The 24,464-nt window shown below is 40.4% G+C and overlaps 1 protein-coding gene across 1 annotated transcript in view; it reads left to right on the top strand.

Annotated features, from left to right (window-relative positions):
• LOC126162833 (E3 ubiquitin-protein ligase RNF169-like) overlaps positions 1-24,464 on the top strand; it is a 94,416-nt gene that overhangs the window by 28,104 nt on the left and 41,848 nt on the right. The window contains exons 5-6 of the mRNA XM_049919595.1: positions 1,436-1,613; positions 13,416-13,532. Coding sequence (XP_049775552.1) covers positions 1,436-1,613; positions 13,416-13,532 — 295 coding nt within the window. The remainder of the gene's footprint in view (positions 1-1,435; positions 1,614-13,415; positions 13,533-24,464) is intronic.

Raw genomic sequence — 24,464 nt, forward strand, 5'->3', positions numbered from 1 at the left:
TTATCTTAGAAAATAGATCAAGGAAAGGCAAACCTACATTTCTAGCATTTGTAGACTTAGAGAAAGCTTTTGACAATGTTGACTGGAATACTCTTTTTCACATTCTAAAGGTGACAGGGATAAAATACAGGGAGCGAAAGGCTATTTACAATTTCTACAGAAACCAGATGGAAGTTATAAGAGTCGAGGGGCATGAAAGGGAAGCAGCGGTTGGGAAGGGAGTGAGACAGGGTTGTAGCCTGTCCCCGATGTTATTCAATCTGTATATTGAGCAAGCAGTAAAGGAAACAAAAGAAAAATTTGGAGTAGGTATTGAAGTCCATGGAGAAGAAATAAAAACGTTGAGGTTCGCCGATGACATTGTAATTCTGTCAGAGACAGCAAAGGACTTGGAGGAGCAGTTGAACGGAATAGACAGTGTCTTGAAAGGAGGATATAAGATGAACATCAACAAAAACAAAACGAGGATAATGGAATGTAGTCGAATTAAGTCGGGTGATGCTGAGGGAATTAGATTAGGAAATGAGGCACTTAAAGTAGTAAAGGAGTTTTGCTGTTTGGGGAGCAAAATAACTGATGATGGTCGAAGTAGAGAGGATATAAAATGTAGACTGGCAATGGCAAGGAAAGCGTTTCTGAAGAAGAGAAATTTGTTTACATAGAGTATAGATTTAAGTGTCAGGAAGTCGTTTCTGAAAGTATTTGTATGGAGTGTAGCCATGTATGGAAGTGAAACATGGACGATAAATAGTTTGGACAAGAAGAGAATAGAAGCTTTCGAAATGTGGTGCTATAGAAGAATGCTGAAGATTACATGGGTTGATCACATAAGTAATGAGGAGGTACTGAACAGAATTGGGGAGAAGAGGAGTTTGTGGCACAACTTGACAAGAAGAATGGACCAGTTGGTAGTACATGTTCTGAGGCATCAAGGGATCACAAAGTTAGCATTGGAGGGCAGCATGGAGGGTAAAAATAGTAGAGGGAGACCAAGAGATGAATACACTAATCAGATTTAGAAGGATGTAGGTTGCAGTAAGTACTTGGAGATGAAGAGGCTTGCACAGAATAGAGAGAGGCTTGCACAGAATAGAGTAGCATGGAGAGCTGCATCAAACCAGTCAGGACTGAAGACAACAACAACAACAACAACAACATTGATGATTGAGAAACTACAGTTGTTCCAGTCTCTTTTGGGACACAAAACAAAATTTCCAGTTCAGAAGTCAATGAAACATGGAATCTCTTAGAGAAAACATAAAATGGTGTAATAGCATAATGCTGTTAATGAGTATAAAACTTCTTTTGTTCAGCATTTATTTATTGTTGCATCATATTAATGTCTTGCTCTAGAAAACACATTTTGCTGGGATAATATGTTGACTGAATTGTATGATGTGAAAGAGTTGTTGTAATAGAAATATTTACTTTTCAGGAACACTCTGAAGTACTGAAACCAAAATCGGCCAAGAAGGAAATCAAGCATTCTCCTTCAACTTCAGGCACTGCCTATGTTAAAGGTCCTATGGATTCATTTGTCTACCAAGTGAAACAAGGTACTCCAGACAACACCAAAGATAGTAAATGCAAGATGAAGACATTTGGAAGAGAAAGTAAGAGTCTTTTTCCTATTTTTGTATTTATTTGTGGTTTCAGTGCGTGTGGAGTAGCTTTTGCATGATTGTGTTTTGTTATTTATACTTTTAGTGCTGGTTAAAAAGCAAGTGTAAGAATCAGTTACACATGCAGAGAGAGTTTTTTGGTAGACTTAAGACATGCGGTAATCTCTAACTCCAAAGCTGCCCCCTCCTTTCCTTATAAACAGGAAGTATTGTTCACTTCAACAGATGGCGCACTTCGGCTCCTGAAAGTCCATCTCTTGCAGCTTTGGTATTCCTGGAATATGCAAGTGCATGCTAAGTCAGGGTGTATACATCCTGGGATAAGTGGGGAATCTGGGAAAAATCCAGGAATTTTTTACAGTTCCGAGAATTTTTCTTTGTTTTAGTTTTCAATTAAATTTTTGTAGTTGTGACTAATAAGAACTGGTACTCTTAACAATGAATTTTGCTACTCCAGAATAATACAGCAACAATGAAACATAAAGAGAGGAAAACACCAAAATAAAACTTAAATTGCAAAGAAAATGCACTGTTTACAACAACAAAACACAGTACTCACACAAACATCTCCCGACAGCAAATTGTGCAAAGGCTTTGAGATGAAAACTATGACTTCATAAGAACAAACTGCTTTTCATGAGCATGATGTTACAAGTGTTTACATTAATTGAATTTGATCAGTTGCCAGTGGGCTCATGCATGTGCACATAGCTGAAATCATATGATCAGCACCTTCTCTCCTCCTGGCTACTTGACATGTTACTGTTAGCTTTATAAGCTGTAGCAGCAAGCAGTCAGATGCCAGTCAGAAAAATTTTTCCAGTGCTCCCAAGCTGCCAGATTCACACATGCACATAGCAGTCAGACGTGTAGGGGGGAGGGGGGGGGGGGCAGCAGTTTCCACAGGACTCATGTTTACATTTTGTGATATTGCTGTTTTCTCTTCGTTTACAGTTCTCATGTCAAATGAAAACTAAACAGATTTCTATGACTAAGAGCTATGAAATGAAAGATGCACGTAATTATAGAAGACTAAAACATTTTATTAATTTCAGTTTTCTGATTTTATTTTCTATCCATGTTATTGGCAATCAAGCATTAATCGTCTTGCAAAGCAACAAAGTTATTTTCGTTGGTTTGCTAAAGAAATTTGGCTTTTATTGATCTTTTCTTCAGATGGATCCAATTTATTTGAAATGAAATGTTTCATTCCACACTGTTAGCTAGTCTCAACTGCTCGCCGAGTTTCAGGTGCACTTTTTCACCTTTTGGCATGCATGGCATTATGCCATAATAAAGAACCAAACATGAGATAATACAGTACTGGTACTCCAAGAAAATTGGCAGTCTGAAAACCGCATTGAAAAACTGCTCTACTTCAGTGTGAATCTGGACATACGAATGTGCTCTTTAAGCTGAATTGTGCATTTTAGTATGGAGTACGAAGTTCTATCCTCTTGGAGTATTACTGATGTCCTGTTTGTTTATGAAGTAATGTAATATCTCTTAATAGTAGATATGTACCAACATATGTAGATGTTCATTTGAAGATGGCTAAACAGGCAAATTTGGCCAGCAGTATTGAATAAAATGTTTTGTTTCAAATGCACACATCAAAAAAAGTTTTGCGTCACCTCGGTTCCGAGAGTTCCAGAACCTGCACAGAAAATTGGAATAGAGATCAACATAAACATCATTTCCACTCTTTTTATTGCTCATGAAAACCACACATTGCATGTTCTACCACCATACAGCGAGACCTCCAGAGGTGGTGGTCCACATAGCTGTACACACCAGTACTCTAATACCCAGTAGCATGTCGTCCTGCACTGATGGAGGCCTGTATTCGTCATGGCATACTATCCACAAGTTCATAAAGGCATTGCTGGTCCAGGTTGTCCCACTACTTCAACGGTGATTCAGCGTGGATCCCTTAGAGTCATTGGTGGGTCACATCATCCATAAACAGCCCTTTTCAATCTCTCCCAGGCATGTTTGATAGGGTTCATGTCTGGAGAACATGCTGGTCACTGTAGTCGAGCGATGTCCTTGTCTGGAAGGAAGTTATTCACAAGATTTGCATGATGGGGGTGCAATTTGTCGTCCATGAGGCGAACGCCTCGCCAATATGCTGCCATCCTCAGTCAGAGGATGGCATTCACAGATCATACAGCCATTACGGTGCCTTCCATGACCACCAGTGGCGTATGTCGGCCCCACGTAATGCCACCCCAAAACAGCAGGGAAACTCCACCTCGCTGCATTCGCTGGATCGTGTGTCTAAGGCGTTGAGCCTGATCAGGTTGCCTCCTAACACATCTCTGACAATTGTGTGGTTGAAGGCATATGGGACACTCATCGGTGAAGAGAACATGATGCCAATCCTGAGAAGTCCATTTGGAATGTTTTTGGGCCCGTCGGTACCATGCTGCGTGGTGTCGTGGTTGCAAAGATGGATCTTGCCATGTATGTCGTGCGTGAAGTTGCGCATCATGCAGCCTATGGCGCACAGTTTGAGTCGTAACGCGATGTCCTGTGGCTGCACAAAAATCATTATTCAACATGGTGGCATTGCTTTCAGGGTTCCTCCGAGCCATAATCCTTAGGTAGCGGTCATCCACTGCAGTAGTAGCCCTTGGGCGGCCCGAGAGAGGCATGTCATTGATACTTCCATCTCTCGGTATTTCCTCCATCCCTTGTTGAGAGCCCTTCCTGGCACAAAGTAACAATGTGGACGCAATTGAACTGCAGTATTGACCGTCTAGGAATGGTTGAACTACAGCCGACACGAGCCGTGTACCTCCTTCCTGGTGGAATGACTGGAGCTGTTCGGCTGTCGGGGACCCCTCCGTCTAATAGGGCTGCTCGTGCATGGTTGTTTACATCTTTGGGCGGGATTAGTGATATCTCTGAACAGTCAAAGGGACTGTGTCTGTGATACAATATCCGCAGACAACATGTGTCTTCAGGAGTTCTGGAAACTGGGGCGATGCAAAACCTTTTTTGATGTGTGTATATTGACATTACAATGTTTTTCGATCACAAGACATGTTTCAACACGTGTGTGATACCCCCTCTAGGCTTGAAATTATTTCTTAATTTGTGTGGTTTACATCTTAAATTTACAGAACGCCATTATTTGGTAAATTAGAGGGTGGCAGAACACTGTGTTTTATCATTGTAACTTCTCATAAGGCCATATATTTACTCTTGGAGTAGAATGTAAACAGCCAGTTGGCAGTTGATGGTTGGAGTACTGACATATTATCTGCGTATCCAGTAATTCTGGCAACTGATGGGTTATGCATGGGGATCATATCAACCTGTACTGCATAAAAAACATCCTGAAGATGACGTAATGAAGCGTTGAAACTGTTAGCAACAGAATAAAATAAAATCATAAGGACAGCTGTAGGTGTCTTTATTTTTTGTCACGATAGTATACGGCCGCCGTCCCAGAGACCTCTTGCTAGAAGGATGGACATATAAACTCCCTTTATCTTATCCATAACATCCCCCCCCCCTCCTATTTTATGACAGTATACAATGAGCTCCCATTCTTTGATATTTTTGCTGTCCCCTGTCAATCCTACCATCTGGTAGCAATCCAATACTGCTCAGCAATACTTCAGAAGAGAAAGGACAAGCACAATATTAACAGTCTCCTTAGTAGATGTGTTCTGACAGTGAAATACAGTCTTTGGATGACCTTCCTCACAATTTTCTGTGTGATAGTTCAAATTTAAGTTGCTTATAATTGTAATCCCTAAGCACGTCATTGAATAAGTGGCATTTAAGATTATGTAGTTTATCGTGTAACCAAAGTTTAACAGATTTCTTTTAGGTACTCGTGTTGAGGAACTTGTAAGTTTTATTGTACAGGACCAATTGCTGATTTTCACAGCATGCAGACATCTTGTCTGAATAGTTTTGTAATTGGTTGTGACCTCCTTTTACTAAAGTGGATTACTTCTATTTCCTTTCTTGTATATTGGTGTGATTGTGTAACTTTCCAGTCTTCAGGCAGGGAGCTTCCTTCAAACAAGCAGACATACATGACTGCTAAAAATGGCACTATTTCATCAGTGTACTCTCACAAAAACCTGGTTGGTATACAGCTTGGAGTGTGACCTTTATTGAGTGACTTCAATTCCTTCACCAAGGACATCTACTTCTATGTTACTCATATTGGCAGTTGTTCTTGATTTGAATTTTGGAATATTTACTACATATTCTTTATTGAAAGTATTTTGGAAAATGGGTGTTCAGTAATTCTGCTTTAGTTGTACTGTTCTGGTAACATTGCCATTTCTGTCAGACAGTGAATGTATTGATTGTGTCATGCCATCGGTACAGTTTACGTATGACCAGGAGATTTTTGTATTATTTTTGTATTTTTGTATTTTTTATTTTTTTTATTTTTTTTTGCTCAATTTCAAGACAGTTTCACTATAGAAACTTTTTAAAGTACCTTACATTGAAGTCCATGCTAAGGTGGGATGATCTATAACATGTCACCAATCTCAGATTTGCATTCTGGCATGCTTTTTCTTTGCATCCAAACTTGTGTCCTGTTTGTGTTTTGTGTACCATGGGTATCTGTTCTGGCTCTTATTAATTTGCATGGTATGAAACTTTGTCACTTTGTCAACACAGTTTGTTTTGAGTTTGAGCCATGTTTTGTCAACACTTGCACACTTAGTATGGAACCAATGGAAGCTGTTGCCTAGGGAGGCATCGAAGGTTTTTTTTATTTTATTTATTTATTTATTTATTTTTTTTTTTTTTATCTGGTTGTCCTGGTATTTAACCTCACTACAGTGATCTTGTGGTCAGTAATTCCTGTATCCATCATGACACTCGCAGTTTGCTCAAGATTATTTGTTGCTAAGAGGTCGTATTGCAACCATTTACATTTCATGTGGGCTCCTGAAACAAACTACAAAATAATTTTCATAGAAAGCATTTAATACAATTTCAGATGATGTTTTACATCTACCAACAGCTTCAAACATGTTTTTTGCCATTTTATTGAGGGTAGATCGAACTCTCCACCAACTAGAATTGTTGTGTTGGGTACCTATTCAAAATGACCCAGATTTTCCGTGAAACTTTCAGCAATTTTATAATTTGGGACAGTCGCTCAGTACAATGAATCAGTTGTTAATTGAATTTGGTTCTTGAGTGTAATTTCTATCCGTATTGACTCACAGCAACTATCTACTTCAATTTCAGTACAAGTAAACTATTTCTAACAGCAACAAACATGCCACCATCAACTTAATTTAATCTATACTTTCTGAACACCATCAGGTCCTTGGTGAAAACTTTGGCTGAACTTATCTTCAGCTTTAGCTAGCTTTCAGTGCCTTAAAAATTTGCTGTGGGAGCTTTGTTCTTTCCCAACAGAGCAACATCGTCTTAACAATAATACTGATATTTTCTAGGCCCATCCTCATCCTGCGTTTGACCTGCTGTCTTTTAGACTGCACTCGTTTCCCCCAGATTCTTTAACCTAAAATCGCACCCAGTCCACTCCACAAAGCACACAACCTCAGAATCCATGTGGCCACCTCATACGGATTCTCCCACCTCTCAACCATATGACAAATCAAGAAATCTGCAGCCTACGAAGTCAGGTATCCCTCTGGGACTCTGGTTCAGACCGTCTACTCAGTTGTGTGCTAAAGGTCTGTAATCAGTGTTGTTGATGGTTAGGTCTGCCTTCACCTTGCAAGCTAGACTGCTTGTTGGTACCACTTCAGGTGGCCACTGCAAACTAGAGACGATTACTTCTGATCTGAAGTGATACACATTGTTGGCACAGACAAGAGACACTACCTGCATTTGGCTGCATCCTGTGTTCTTTGTGGCTGTCTATCCGTAAGGGGCTCCATTACGTGCCAATGTTAGAGCTCCCACCACCAATAATTGCTCGCTCTGTGAATGCCCCGACCGTGCAGGCTAAAATGCTTTCTTTGAAACATAGCAAGAGCTGCAGCTGGCTCAGGATCATTATCAGCAACAGGTAGCACCTGAAATGTACTTGTAAGACAAACTGGGGAGACCTTTTGAACCTGTAGGTCTTCTGCTGCCTGCTGAGTTTGACAGGTCCCCCAGCCCTACTTGACTGAGGGGTGAGCCCCAGTGTGGGCACTAACCAGGCCGACAACAGCACTGGACAGATTGGGGATATGTGGGACATGGTGGGCATCACTTGGATCCCCACATACTATCTCCCGCAGTGATACCTATTGGCAACAACATGAAACTATATGACCGAAGCCAGCACTGCATGGAGCAGTGAGCAGAGGACGCAAACTCGGCTAGCATCCAAACACAGCATTCACAACGGACTAAGCATATTGCTAAAGATGGTGTAAATCTACATTACACAATTAATATCTGTCAGTTTAGACCTCATAAATACATGGACAAACAACATATTAAACATCAAACTTCAAAAACACAGACACAGCTGAATAAGTCACTTGCTTGTACTTAGCTCATAATTTGATGAACAAATAAGCTGTTTTTCTCTTTGTGTCAGGTAAAGCACTGTGGCATTCAAGCCAACCTTTATGTTGATGGCAACTTTGCCATTTTACCATATGGTGCCAGCACAGTGATAATATTTCAGTAGCCACTGATGGCCTTAAGCAAGGAAACAGCATAACTACTCCCAGGTTTTTCCTTTATGTCCTCAATATCTATTTATTAAATGAAACTGTTGTCTACAGTCCAGAGAGACATGTGTGCGTGAAATGTGTTCAAGCTATAAAATTCAGCTCTTCCAACTCACTGAAGCAAAGGAAAAGGCAAACATTGGTCAGAGACTAGTGGTACTCTGAGGCAGAGGGAGTGCATGAAAGATCTTTTGATAGGATGTTCACATTTACAGTAGTAAGGAAGTAGTCAACATTATTTGAGTATATTACCTGACATGTAGAATAATCTAACAAAATTTGTGTAGTAGCTTGATCAGTATATTTACACTACTTACAACAGGGTGTATACGGCCCTGGTCAACCGGGAGATGCGGGAAAAACCCGGGAATTTTTTCATCCGGGAGAAAACCGGGAAAAACCCAGGAATTTTTCATTGTTTTAGTTTTTGGTTAAATTTTTGTAATTTTGACTGGTAAGAAGTGATACTCTAACAAAGGATATTACTGTATCCCGCTACTGCAGCATAATACTTCAACAATAAAACATAAACAAGAGAAAAAAACAAAAATAACTTAAAATGCAAAGGAAATGCGCGATATACGACGACACACAGTGCTCGTGCAATGGTCTGCCAACAGCAAAAAGTCAAAGGCCTTAGGAAGACTACGCAATGCTTCATAACAACAAATTATCTCCGATGAGCATGAAGTCACAACTGTTTACATTAGATTCGTTTTAGCAGTCACGAGCGGGCTCATGCGCATGCGCAGTTGAGTCACGTTTGAGCAGTAGATTCTCCCGCTTCTAGCTACCGGAATGTGGCTATTGGCTGTGCAAGAAGACGCAGCAAGAAGCTAGATGCTACCGGGAAAAGGGGATGCCAAATTCATACTCTGGAGGGGAAAAAAACTTTTCACAAATCGCGTAGCATCCAGCACACGTTTGTCTATCGATTATTTTGAAACGCTTCCCTGTTGGTTTTTGAACACATTTTAAGTTGGTTTCTGAATGAATCATAAGTTGATTTTTGAAAGCGTGCATAGTGTGCGACTGTACGTGATGTCTCTGTCAGGAGAATCCTTGTCACATCTAGAAATAAACTTTCCGCAGATGAAAGGGTTTGGGGCTATATGAGCTGAGCAAAGTAAAGCCGAACGGATGAATGCCAATTGCTGTCTTATTATGTGGTTGGTTGGGTTTGTGAATGATCGGCGTTGTTATAATTACTAGCGAAATCCATAGATTCAGACTACCAGAGTAGAAATAAACAACTGACAGGAATAGCAGGTGAGAAAGATTACGTATTATCTTTTCGGTGTACCCAAGGAAACGAAATTTTGCCAGAAAATTTTTAGCCAGGTCGCTAAACTAGTAAGGAACAGTTGTAAAGCCCGGCTAGCAGCCGCTTAAGTTCAGTTCTAGAAGTAACACGGAAAACGTGTTGTATGAACAGGTAATAACGCCTAACCAGAAAACAATTGCGGGATAACTAAACCTGTGATTCCGACAGGGTTAGTGAAATTAATCGGCGAATAAATTTTGACAATGGCAGGAATAGCTACAGAATTGGTGATGACAAGATTGTTTGTTAGAATAAGGAAGGGGAAGAAACGGCGACAACACACAAATTATGGAAGAATCAGACAATTCCAAATTTACATAAAAATTTCGTAATATCACTTTTCGATCTCACGCTTAAGAAGTTGGTGCGTATGAATGAAATGTGAAACTATTTCCTAACATAAAGCATTTTGCTTGTAGTAGGCCTAATGTGCATTTGATATTGGCACTTCGTGAATTATATTCTGTCGTGTTATAAAAACGGCCATTTGTGCCAAAACAGTCTTGTTTATTTGGTGTGTCTTACAAAATTACTCCAATATTAGAAAGGCCTCTTGTGTTTTATCTAACAGACAGTGACAAAATAGACGTAATCAGATTGAGAAACTACACCAGTTTTGCGTACCGTAATTGTGTTAACAGCTTTTTCAGTTTTGGATAACGAAATTTTGATTTTTCATGTAGTGAATCATTTGACGAGCTTTGATGAAGTAACAGATTCTTTCGCAGAAAGGAAAGCATGCCATGTAAAGCTGTAGCAAGAATAGTGAGGAAAAAATGTTAGGAGCTAAGGATTGAAGAAATGTGTCTCTTTTCTTTATTGGTTTTATGTATCCTATATTTAATTTTATGTCACACATAACAGCAAGTTATTAGCTAATAGGCAATAAAGAGTGCAAATTTTCTAAAGAGTTCTGGTTCTCCCAATTACAAATAATCCCATCCGCTATTTAATTGCGAGAATTGTTTTTAAGAGGAGCAGGCTGTCAAACCGGCCGACTGGGAGCAGGAGAGGCACCACAGGACATTTCAACTTCCACTGTCCTGAATATAGTTTGATGGCATTCAGTAAAAAATGTACACGTTTCATTTCCACGGAGCGAAATACAGTGACGTGCGACGGAGAATGCTTTATGAAGAGGCGTGGCACTGCACTTTGGCACACTTAACACCAAATAACATGCCTTACATTTCCTCGAACATATATATTTTATGTTACCGACTTTTCGGAAAGATGTGCTCTACAAGATGAACATATTTATGAAAATTCGATTTTTTTAGTATTGACCCGGTTCGCAAATATCGTAGATCAGAGGCCGATGCGCAGAGCAATCTGAGTTATAGTGGATAGTTTTCACGTGACCCATGTTTACATTAGCGATTTTGCTGTTTCCCCTTCTTTTACTCTCACGTCAAATGAAAACAAAACAGATATCTGTGGCCGGGAGCTATCAAGTGCATTAAAGTACATTCACATAATTCATCATCATATCATCAGTTATCTGCTATATTAGCAGGTCCTTTGCCTCTCCATTTTATGCGATCCATTGCTTCCTTCTTAAGGCTGCTGTATGTCATACCGTCCATCATGTCATCCCTTATCTGGAATCTCTTCCTTCCTCGCTTCCTTTTCCCTTCTACATAACCTTCTATAACTGTTTGTATCTGTCCGTCATTCTTTCTTAGTATATGCCCAATCCAATTTCTTTTTCTTCTCTTTATTACATCTAGTAACTGTCTTTTCTCTCCCACTCTTCTCAGTACCTCTTCATTTTTTACTCTGTCCATCCAACTTATTCTTTCCATCTTCCGCCATGTCCAGATCTCAAAAGCCTCCAGCCTTTCTCTGTCTTTTTCCTCATAGTCCACGTTTCAGTGCCATATAGAAGAACACTCCATGCAAGACATTGTATGAGTCTCTTTCTGAGTTCTCTGTCCAGACCGCTGCAGAAGATTCTCTTTTTCTTATAAAATGCCTCTTTTGCCATTGCTATCCTTGTTTTAATTTCTGTGGTGCACTTCCAGTCGATGTCTATCCTGCTTCCAAGATACTTAAAATTTTGCACCTGTTCTAGTATTTCTCCATTCAGCATAATTTTTATTTCCTTATTTCCTCCTAGTGCCAATACTTTTGTTTTATTTGTGTTAATTTTCATTCCATATTTTTTTCCGTTAGTTGCAATGGTGTCCATTAAATTCACATAATTACGGAAGACTAAAATATGTCATTAGTTTCAGATTTTATTTTATTTCCTCCTTTCTGACTGTCAAGCATTAATCACCTTGCAGAACAATGAAGTTATTTTTGTCTGTTTGCTAAAGAAATTTGACTTTTAGTAACCTTTTCTGCAGAGGCAGTCAATGTATTTGAAAGGAAATGTTTAATTCTACAGTACTGGCTAGTTTCAACTGTTTGCTGCATTTCAGGTGCACGTTTTCATCTTCTAGCACTTATGGCATTATGCCATAATAAAGAACCAAACATGATATAATACTGTACTGGTGCTCCAAGAAAATTTACGTATAGAAAACCACACTGAAAAGCTTAATATCAGGTCGAGGTCTACTTGATTGGGAATCTGGACATACGAATGTGCACTTTAAATGTGCACAATTTAGTTATGCTTCACGAAATTCCGATGCTCTTGGAGTATCCTCTGATGTCTTGTTTCTTTTATGACGTAATGTATAATCTTTCAATGTTTTACACATACGTACACGCGGTCTTCCTGTGTCATGGTAGCTGCGCAAGCGCGGTGACGCCTGTTACCTGCGCTCTCTGGCAACTGCTGAAACGAACCTATTTCTAATAGGTCACGAGAAAATATTGCGAATGATGGTTTGAAAAGCGTTACTTTCAAAGTAAATATCCTTTTACATAAGTTGAACTATGTGCGAGAATGTACCATGAATTTCTTAAATCGCGGAGCTTTTGACTCTCATTTAAAAATCGTCTCTTTGATGACGAGCCATTTAGAAGAATTTCGAACCCTGGAGATCAGACATTTGTCATTATTAAAAATTTTACTGACACATTTGTGTGACATATCTTAGGTGTAACACACGGAAAAAAGATAAACATTAAATGCGAAATCGTAGCTTCTCTTGCAGCTTATTAACCTTAGAGACCAATATTATATGTGAAAGCTTTGCTTTTCTTGTAGCAACACTATGTATATTAATTTAAACTATTAACTTTCCATGTTTGTGTGATCATGCTACGTAACAGTGATGTTGCTGTTGGCTGACTACATCACATGTCCTATGCAGTGAATATCCGCTGTCATCGGCTGCCAAGGTCACATGGCATGAGCTAGGACTGGCTTACAGAAACACATCACAATCTCAATTTCAATGATTCGGAAAGTAAATTGCGTTGTTTGGTGGAATTCCAATGTATACTTTCGTAATATGAAAATACGCTACTTACATGTTGCTGCACATAAAAGATATTTCCAAAATGCGCCTTTTTCTCTGACTTTCATTTTCTAAAGTGCCGGGAAATTCTGCGCCAGTGTATAAAACCTTAACCATTCAAAGGATTGATAAGGGAAAATATACTGTCACTTAACATGGAAAAAGCATGTTTCCACCTGGGAGAAAATGTATTTTTATCTGGGAAAAATCCGGTAATTTTTCTTCCTTGTCCACGTATACACCCTCTATAATGAATTCATAGTGAAAAGAATTTTCTGGCAAAACCATTTTTGTTCTGATTACAACTGTGTGATAATAACATTCTTTGTCTGAAATATTTGATTTTTTTTCCTTTGCTGTGTTGTAGAGCGAAGCCGCAGCCGAAGTAGTGACAGCATTGATAGTGAAGACAGCATTAAACAGGAGCTGGTGCACTTTAAGCCTATTAGAATTGTTCCTCGTACACCCCCAAAGAAGATGCCAGGTAAGAATAATGCACTTATGAAGTAGCTTTGCTTGAAATCCATGGCTGTTTACTGCAATACGGCGCAGTGGAGGGTAATTGTTTTCAATTGTATTTTGTCAAATTACTGTCTGTGGCACTCAAATTGCATCATAGTATTAAGATTAAGAACAACAGAGGCCAAAATGCTTTATAATGCATTGTATAAATATTGTGAGCACACTTTGTTGGTTAGGTACTTGTTCCAAAGATTATATTCATCGTACATGTTATGATGTGGAAAGGGTCAAACATACCTACCTCGCTGTGCCCCCGCCCCAACCGAGCCACACTTTTTTTCCAGTTTTCGTAATCCAAAAATCCGCCTGCGGCTTAGAATCGAGTGCAAAGCAAGCGGAAGTTATGAAAAATGTTGGTAAGTGCCGCCACAACTAACTTCTGCCGTCGAATATATGTAGGGCGACACAGGCATGCTTTGTAGGCACAAAGATAAATACTGGCGCCAAAACCTCTGCGTCAGTAAATAAATTAAAAAAAAAAAGTGGAAGACGAGCTTTTTTTCTCCGCCGCGAGTTTCGACCACTGCATTTTCATACATTATCAAACGAAGTAAATACAAATTCCGTATTGTTCATCTTCGAATGTAGCACAATTTCAGTGTACTACGAAAATCTGACTGGCAAGACTGTTTGGGATGTTTGTCAATATGGCCAACTCTACGTTCTGAATTTTTTCCTATCTGTGAGAAGAGATGGTTGCTAATAGGAACCTGATGAAATTTGAATCACATACAGTATTCTCTTCACCATAAGAATAATACGAATATAAACATTTTGCCATGTATTCTTTTGTGTTTGCTGCTATCTCATTTAAATCCTGTCTGCCTAATAAACTACGAAACTAGAGTGAGACAACAGCAAACGCGGAAGAATATACGTATCGTGTCATGTTTATATTCGTATTATTCTTATGCCTAATAGTGATACAGTCAGAAATGAAGCACGGCAATTGACTAGATTTTTAAATCTAAGATGACTCTAATTTCTGTGCGGAATGTGATGTACAAAAGAGGCGTCTGCAAAGATTTTCAAACGGCGAAAAATTTTAGCTAAACTCTCGTTCAGAACATCTTCTATCATACGCAGTCTATTATTTGGTTCTTGTTGATCATTATCGAAGAAAGCAGCAGTGTAAGTAACAACAAATAGCAGTCTCTTGCCATTGTTTCACTAATGAGACGATTCCTCTCTTTTTTTTTTTTTTTAATTGTACGCGGCGGTAGCGCGCACAAAAGCAAGCCATGCCGCGAGCCGCGACAGGCCGTAAACACGCACTATCAGAATGCGACAAACAATGCATGACACAGTGCAGTAATGCATTTTCAGCTTAAGAGTGACGCAAACACCTACATCAAAGAAAACGGCACTTATCAGATCAAAGCAAAATAAGCAATCGATTCAAACCAGACGAAGCACGTGAAAAAGGAAGAGCACCCGTATAAATACGGACGGAGCGCCTGACGCATAGCAATGGCTACGTGGTAAAGCTTAACTGCTAAGCTTAAGATTCGAACCAAACTACTGTAGCTGTATTGTCATTCACCTAAATTGTGTCTCATATTACAATGGACCAACTTTGTTTCGATTTGGAGGTGTGGCCTAAAACTTTTCTCTCCCCTTGAATTTCGAGTCTCAAATTTCAGGTGCAGCTTAGATTTGGGAAATTTTTTTTTCCTTGATTTCGAGTCTCATTTTTCAGGTGCGGCTTAGATTCGAGTGCGGCTTAGATTCGAGTAAATACGGTATATATACGGTATACATTCAGAATCTGAATTTCAATCTGAATGACGACAGCTGCCACCCATTCCACATCAAACGGTCCCTTCCCTACAGCCTAGGCCTTCGTGGCAAACGAATCTGCTCCAGTCCAGTCCGGAATCCCTGAAGCATTACACCAACAACCTGACAACAGCTTTCGCATCCCGCAACTACCCTCCCGACCTGGTACAGAAGCAAATAACCAGAGCCACTTCCTCATCCTCTCAAACCCAGAACCTCCCACAGAAGAACCATAAAAGTGCCCCACTTGTGACAGGATACTTTCCGGGACTGGATCAGATTCTGAATGTGGCTCTCCAGCAGGGATACGACTTCCTCAAATCCTGCCCTGAAATGAGATCCATCCTTCATGAAATCCTCCCCACTCCACCAAGAGTGTCTTTCCGCCGTCCACCTAACCTTCGTAACCTCTTAGTTCATCCCTATGAAATCCCCAAACCACCTTCCCTACCCTCTGGCTCCTACCCTTGTAACCGCCCCCGGTGTAAAACCTGTCCCATGCACCCTCCCACCACAACCTACTCCAGTCCTGTAACCCGGAAGGTGTACACAATCAAAGGCAGAGCCACGTGTGAAAGCACCCACGTGATCTACCAACTGACCTGCCTACACTGTGATGCATTCTATGTGGGAATGACCAGCAACAAACTGTCCATTCGCATGAATGGACACAGGCAGACAGTGTTTGTTGGTAATGAGGATCACCCTGTGGCTAAACATGCCTTGGTGCACGGCCAGCACATCTTGGCGCAGTGTTACACCGTCCGGGTTATCTGGATACTTTCCACTAACACCAACCTATCCGAACTCTGGAGATGGGAACTTGCTCTTCAATATATCCTCTCTTCCCGTTATCCACCAGGCCTCAATCTCCGCTAATTTCAAGTTGCCGCCACTCATACCTCACCTGTCTTTCAACAACCTCTTTGCCTCTGCACTTCTGCCTCGACTGACATCTCTGCCCAAACTCTTTGTCTTTAAATATGTCTGCTAGTGTCTGTATATGTGTGGATGGATATGTGTGTGTGTGCGCGAGTGTATACCCGTCCTTTTTTCCCCTTAAGGTAAGTCTTTCCGCTCCCGGGACTGGAATGACTCCTTACCCTCTCCCTTAAAACCCACATCCTTTCGTCTTTCCCTCTCCTTCCCTCTTTCCTGATGAAGCAACAGTTTGTTGCGAAAGCTTGAATTTTGTGTGTATGTTTGTGTTCGTTTGTGTGTCTGTCGACCTGCCAGCACTTTCATTTGGTAAGTCACATCATCTTTGTTTTTAGATTCGAGTAAATACGGTATATATATACAAAGATGATGTGACTTACCAAACGAAAGTGCTGGCAGGTCGATAGACACACATACATACACAAAAAATTCAAGCTTTCGCAACGAACGGTTGCTTCATCAGGAAAGAGGGAAGGAGAGGGAAAGAAGTGGCATCAATAGTGACAAGCAGGGCACTGGCACTGTGTGGTAAAGGGACAGGAACCGTAGAGAGTAGATGGAGGAAATGATCATTATCTTTTATATAGGAGGCTAGGTTCGGGGTAATAGGTTGAATGTGTTTGTTTACAGGAGCAGAGATTCTCTCAGTGGGGCACAGTAACCGGCCACAATGGGACATCGTGGGTGGTTGGTTTTATGGACTTTAGAAAGTATGTAGAAGGTCGGACTCGGGGTAGTGGTAGAGGTGAGCAGATAGATGGACTCTGGGGAGAGGTTCTGGGATGACCTGAGGATTTGAGAAGTGACTGCTCGATCTCTCGAATGAGGTTGTTGTGGTAAGGTTTGTAATTGGATGTATCTGAAAGCTGGCAGAGTCCTTCTGCCAGGTAGTCCTTGCAGTTCTAAACAACAGTGGTGGAGCCTTTGTCCGCAGGTAGGGTTATAAAGTCGGGATCAGTTTTTAGATGGTGGACTGCAGTTCTTTCTGCATATTTAAGGTTAGTTTGCATGTTGAGGGGTTTGGGGAATGATGGTGGGGCAAGATTTGAGGTTAAGAAATTGTGGGAAATTAACAGGGCAATTTGGGGACAGTGGGGGTGGATCACAATTGGATGGAAGAGTGAACTGAGTTAGGCATGGTTCAGTATTGGTCTTTGGTTGAGTCTGACTGGTAGGATTGGTGGCGAAAAACCAGGAGAAGGTCTTTAACAAGTCCTGCAAGATTGAATTTGGGAGTGGGGCAAAATATGAGGCCTTTGCAAAGGACTGATATTTCTGTAGGGCTAAGGCTTCTGGAGCAAAGGTTCATGACTGTGTTTTGGGTCCGTTTAAGTTCTGGATTCTGTGTGGTGGTGTGAGGGAGTTTTGGAGGATAGGGTAAATATAGTAGGTCTGTGAGACAGGGGTTGTTAGCTATGAGGGGACGTGGGGGAGGTTTGAAGGTTGTTGTAGAGGTGGTGGACAGTAGTACCTCATGGCAGGAGTAGTAAGTGAGCAGGGTGGAGAGCTTTTCAAGGTGGCATTGTATATGTTGCTGTAGTTCCTGGAGGGCAAGAGTTTCAATGTGTCTTATAGGTTCTAGGAATTTGGGATTGCATAGCAGGAGAATTTTGCAGATAGGAGAAGGTACTGTAAGGAAGTTAGGGCTTGGTTGATATGGTTTTTCAGGACTATGTAGGTGAGGGCTAAGGATTAGTTGAATCTGAATAGATGGAGGTCATTGTGGAAGGAGGGATGGCAGCCAGAGATGAGTAATTTGATGCTAAGGCGTGTTTTTTTTTTTTTTTTTTTTTTTTTTTTTTTTTTTTTTTTTTTTTTTGGGGGGGGGTGATTTAATGAGCCAAGCAACAATGCAGGAACAGTATGTGGGACTGGGTTCTGGCTAGGGGTAAGGAAACTTTTCTGTATTGACACAGATGGAAGGAGCAGGGATCCATGGTGGTGGAAAAAATGCAAAAAATTATGTAAATAATGTAGAATTATGTCAGAAAAAAATCGCCAAAATACAATCAAATATGTGGGGTAAAATCACGAAAAGGATGAAATGGATGCAAAAGGCGGAGACAAGATGAAATGTGAAGGAGTCAGTGATAGCGAAAGGCGAATACTCACTAAAATTGGCATGAAGTCACAATGAGATGGAAAAAAAGTGGAAGTCAGGACATCATTGTCACAACAAAGTAAGTCTTGGAATGTCACATTTTCAGAAATATCATAGATTCTACTCCATTTATCTTTTGGTAGAATGCCTTTTCACTAGTAACTGATGTACCACAGCAGTTTAGCAAAGTATTTTGTGTTACAGAATTCCAGGCAGTGACAAACATATGAAGAGCATGTGGAATGCTCAGGCTCATCATTTCCTACCTCTCAAGCAATGAAATTATCTTTTGCACCACTGCTACCCAATGTGATGCCACAGCTTGTGGCTTTCTGTAGTGGGATCATGAGCTACCATTCACACAGGATGGCACAAATTCGACGTAGTTGGACAGCTTTTAATATGGCATCAAGTGATATCATATGGGGTGTTATAAATGTCACAGTGCAGGTTATTCATTAGAACTGTGACAGAGGAAGATGAAACCTAAAGGTTCTATTTTAAAACATATTTTCCAAAGGGATGAATCGGGTACCACAAACACATTTATAAAAGAAATAACATTCAGAGATGAAGAGGCTATCTGCAATGGCAAACTAACCAACAACCGGCATGTAAATATCATCTGCAGGCACACCATTCTTCTAAGATTTTGAAATCTTGTTGTATTCCTCGATATAGGCATTTCGAATAACTAATTTTTAGTTTTAACAGCTGCCACATCATGTTCGGGAGTGATTTCCTTCACGTAATCCACCATTTATACAATGATTGGTCTCACAAATCATGACCTTTACATGACTCACTTTTTTGGTGCAACAAAAATTGCTCCTTGCCAACTGTGACAGAATGCTCATGTTTCAATATACTATAACCAGGGAGCAGTGGTGGAAAGAAAGTAACAACAAAATACAACCAAGTTGACTTTTTGTGGCATGACAAAAATTGTCTCTCTCAAGTATCACCACTAAAAACTGAGAGTTCACACATGCAGCTGCATGCAACTGCAACAACTATGGCGACACTTTTGTAGCATGTGTGAACCCAGCTTAATAGAACGTGTTAAGCTCACCGTTTGGAGGAAGGACTACATCATTACATTTCTCATAAATTAATTTTCTCTGGGATGTACAGGGCACTGGACAGTAAAAAGCACCACTTGCCTCCCTACTGCACCCATCTTGTCATCTAAATACCTGAAAAAGCTCACAGGAATTTATGATGTCATCCAAACAATACCAGTGAAATTTAAATTTTTTGATTATAAGCCGAGGCATTTTGTCACTTCCATCACTATTTATGTGCAAACATGTTGCAATCTTTTGTTTATTTTTTTTTAATTCTGTGGCATTTTACTCACTTAATGAAACATTTTTCAGGAAATGAGTTATGAAAGACATCAATTTCATCAGTGTTGAAAATGTCTCGGGTCTCATAACCCTGTGGCAGTTGTCGCAATGTAACATTCTTCCAATAGTTTACACTTTCTATGACCACAGCCTCACTTTTTCCACTTACACTTTGAAATGGCAGTTAATGACATCTTTTAAGCCCCTATTACACAATGCACCTAAACCGTACATCTATGCACCAGCACCTCAAGCGTGCATATCTGTAACTGCAGGCTGGATCACGTAGACCTATTACACCATCCACGTGGGATATACCTGGTGCACATGCGCAGTAGATGGTAATAATGTGTGAAACGCAAATAGAACCGTCTTATCTCTTGTCAAGTCGTTCGTTCTACCGCGCGAAACACAAAGGGGACCGTGTGGCATATTGGAATGTCATTTGTTCAAATTATTTATGTGAGCTCAAGGTTCCTATTAAAAAGAAATTGTTTTTTAATCATTATTTATTGTCCGCCGCTCGTGGTCTCGCGGTAGCGTTCTCGCTTCCCGAGCACGGGGTCCCGGGTTCGATTCCCGGTGGGGTCAGGGATTTTCACCTGCCTCGAGATGACTGGGTGTTCGTGTTGTCCTCATCATTTCATCACCATCCAGGAACGTGGCGAAATTGGACTGAGCAAAGATTGGATAATTGTACGGGCGCTGATAACCATGCAGTTGAGCGCCCCACAAACCAAACATCATCAATCATTATTTATTAAGTAATTGTTTTTCTATTATGCAGGTTACTACTGTCTTGAATTACAGACTTCAAAAGTTAGTTTTATATTACTACTTTGGTAGAAAACAGGTACATGTATATTTAAATTTACATTTTGCACATGGAGGACACACTGTTTTTGGAGCTGTTGCCCTGGCAGTGACAGTAAATCTTTGGATTAGAGCAGAATGACGACAAAAACAAAAAGTCAGACGTTGTTGAGTTCGATCCAGGCTGAAAAGGAACAAAGGCAGAGTATTATATTGCTTACATAAGGACTGAGGCCTGTAGATCCGCAAGAATTTTGGAACTTCGTGAGGATGGACATAGCCTTCTTCGAGAAGCTGCTGTCTGTGATGGAATATGGAATTAGCAAGTGTGACACAGTCATGAGGGAGGCTATCTCACCTTCTCGAAAGTAAGAATTAATTCATATGTTTATATGTGACCATACCAGCCTAGATCACTGACAAAATACCAGTAGATGCCCTGTTATGTTGCAGGTTGGTTGTAACATTACGTTTGCTGGCAACTGGGGAATCTTTCAAGAGTGTCTTCTAGCCACAGAATAGCACGGCCCACCTTTTCAAAAGCTTTTGTGGGTATATGCACCGCAGTTTGCACCACTTTAGAGGACCAATACTTAAAGGTGCACTTGGTTATTTTTCCAAGTTTGGAAAATTGAATGCAATGTGGAATGTGCTACTCAGTTTTGCAGTCCTCATCTGTCGCACTGGGCGAAACTGCACGGATTTTCTTGCTATCGCTGCCAGTTTTTATTTTCTGGCATGCTGAAATAAAGCAAGAGATGCAATCGAATCAAACATGAACTTTTGTAAGCTAAGGCATTACGATACAAATCGAAAATCACTGCGTAACATTAAATGCTTATTACTCAGAAAGGAACGATTGCCAACATACTGTATTATGATATAGAGGGCCATACATACACCTTTCCTCTCTGTTTGCCTGAATTAAGATGCTTAACGCCTCTTTGCTCCGTCTCATTTCTATAATACGAAGTAATCAAAAGAAAGAATGCTTTCACAATCAGCTAGGGTAAAAGAAAGTCTACTGGCAAAAAAATTTTTTCTGCATTTATGAAAAGCAACTTACTGAAAAAAATGCGGAAAATCCCCAACACAAAAATCTAAAATTAGCTACCAGCCACCAAACAATAAGCTAATAACAAGCAGAAAACACTGCAGTCCCCCATCTACGCTTGCGCGAATTATCGCTGCCCAGTGCGCATGTGCAGATTGACGGCTGTTTACAACTGCTCTCTACTCTGGCGTGCGGATAATGTGTCTGCTAATTTTCGTAGTTTCCCCCTTTCTACCGCTAGGTGGCTGTCGCGATAGACCAGTACCGTTCGCGGCAGATCGTCATGTAATACCCACTTTAAAATGATCCAACCAGCCATTCAATGCTCTGAAATTATCAACACTGATCGTCATGGCAATTTTACAAGCCTTCTTTTGGAGTAGGTTTCTGTTGCCACTTAACATTACTTGAAACCACTTTAAAAGAATATCTGTCACATCATTGAACATAGTTACACAAATGTTCTTCCATTTGGACCCACAGGAATCATTTGCTTCAACATTTAAGGCCACTTCCATATTTTTGAGTATGCTGCACATGTATAAGGTGCTGACTCATATTTCCTAGCTGTGTTGGAAAGTTTTCTCTTAAGTTTGTCATCAACATCACAGGTGGGATTTATGGGACAGGTGTTGCATCTAGGTCTATTACAGAGGTGTGAGCCATGAGATAAGGGATTGAGAGCCGGGGCTGTGTAAGGATGGACGAGTATATTGTGTAGGTTTGGTGGACGGTGGAATACCACTGTGGGAGGGGTGGGAAGGATAATGGGCAGGACATCGCTCATTTCAGGGCACGATGAGAGGTAATTTTTATTGTGAGACAAACTGCATACACCATCAGAACATAAACAGAGAACACTATAACAACACTTTGGATTATCTTTGAAATTATTTAAAAAGATTATCAAGTGTTAAACACCCCCCCCCCCCCCCCCCCCCCCCCCCCCCCCCCCCCCCCCCCCCCCCCCCCGGACTGATATCCAAAAGTAACCAAGTTGCCTGTATAGTTTTCAATGTGGAATTTTCTTGCAATGACGTTCATGAATATTGTGATGCAATGGCTTTGTTAATAAGTCTGCTTGATTTTTTTATATGTCAAAATGTATCAAATGTCAATTCTCCAGTACTTTCTCCCTGATGAAATAATGTTTTATGCCAGTATGTTTTGTTCATGATTTCTCTATATGTTTCTTGGAGTGTATGATTGCTACTTGATTATCACACCACATTCTCCAGTCGATCCTGTCAGGTTAAGACTTTCACTAATTCTCTCATCCATACCACCTCTCTTGTGCAGGCTGCCACTGACCTGCATTCTACTCCCATTGTGCTCAGTGCAACTGCAGTTTGTTTCACATTCTTCAAGTACACTGGAGATCCTGCCAGTAATATTACATATCCTGTAACACTTTTGTATTGTCTATACAAGTAGCCTAATCGGCATCAGCAAATGCTTCAATTATTTGACCAGTGGGATAATATGCAAGTTTGTAATGCGCTGTTTACTTCGCGTATCTTAATACTGTTCTTCATGCGTGCCAGTGGTTTGTATTAAATGTTGAACAATATTGTGACAATTTTGCCTCTGAGAAAGCTATGTCTGGTCAAGTCCTCTGTGAAAGGTAAAAGAGTCCACCAACAAGCTTATGATATGGAAGATTTTTATCTTCCACGTCTAACTTCTTGTTGAAATTCAGCTTCATTTCCATTGGGGTCTTGGTGCCATTAACATTTTGAAGTCCAAGTCTATCAAGTAGTTGATTAATGTTCCCCATCTGAAAAAGCTTTTGACAATGTTGACTGGAATACTCTTTCAAATTCTAAAGGTGGCAGGGGTAAAATACAGGGAGCGAAAGGCTATTTACAATTTGTACAGAAACCAGATGGCAGTTATAAGAGTCGAGGGACATGAAAGGGAAGCAGCGGTTGGCAAGGGAGTGAGACAGGTTTGTAGCCTGTCCCCGATGTTATTCAATCTGTATATTGAGCAAGCAGTAAAGGAAACAAAAGAAAAATTCGGAGTAGGTATTAAAATCCATGGAGAAGAAATAAAAACTTAGAGGTTTGCCGATGACATTGTAATTCTGTCAGAGACAGCAAAGGAGTTGGAAGAGCAGTTGAATGGAATGGACAGTGTCTTGAAAGGAGGATATAAGATGAACATCAACAAAAGCAAAACGAGGATAATGGAATGTAGTCGAATTAAGTCGGGTGATGCTGAGGGAATCAGATTGGGAAATGAGACACTTAAAGTAGTAAAGGAGTTTTGCTATTTGGGGAGCAAAATAACTGATGATGGTCGAAGTAGAGAGGATATAAAATGTAGACTGGCAATGGCAAGGAAAGCGTTTCTGAAGAAGAGAAATTTGTTAACATCGAGTATAGATTTAAGATTCAGGAAGTCATTTCTGAATGTATGGAAGTGAAACATGGACGATAAATAGTTTGGACAAGAAGAGAATAGAAGCTTTCGAAATGTGGTGCTACAGAAGAATGCTGAAGATTAGATGGGTAGATCACATAATGAATGAGGAGGTATTGAATAGAATTGGGGAGAAGAGGAGTTTGTGGCACAACTTGACAAGAAGAAGGGACCGGTTGGTAGGACATGTTCTGAGGCATCAAGGGATCACAAAGTTAGCATTGGAGGGCAGCATGGAGGGTAAAAATAGTAGAGGGAGACCAAGAGATGAATACACTAAGCAGATTCAGAAGGACATAGGTTGCAGTAAGTATTGGGAGATGAAGAAGCTTGCACAGGATAGAGTAGCATGGAGAGCTGCATCAAACCAGTCTCAGGACTGAAGACAACAACAATAACAACAACATCTGAGAAAGCCTAATTGCTTCATCTTTG

Source organism: Schistocerca cancellata, chromosome 2 (genome assembly GCF_023864275.1).
Source record: "Schistocerca cancellata isolate TAMUIC-IGC-003103 chromosome 2, iqSchCanc2.1, whole genome shotgun sequence".
NCBI lineage: Eukaryota > Metazoa > Arthropoda > Insecta > Orthoptera > Acrididae > Schistocerca > Schistocerca cancellata.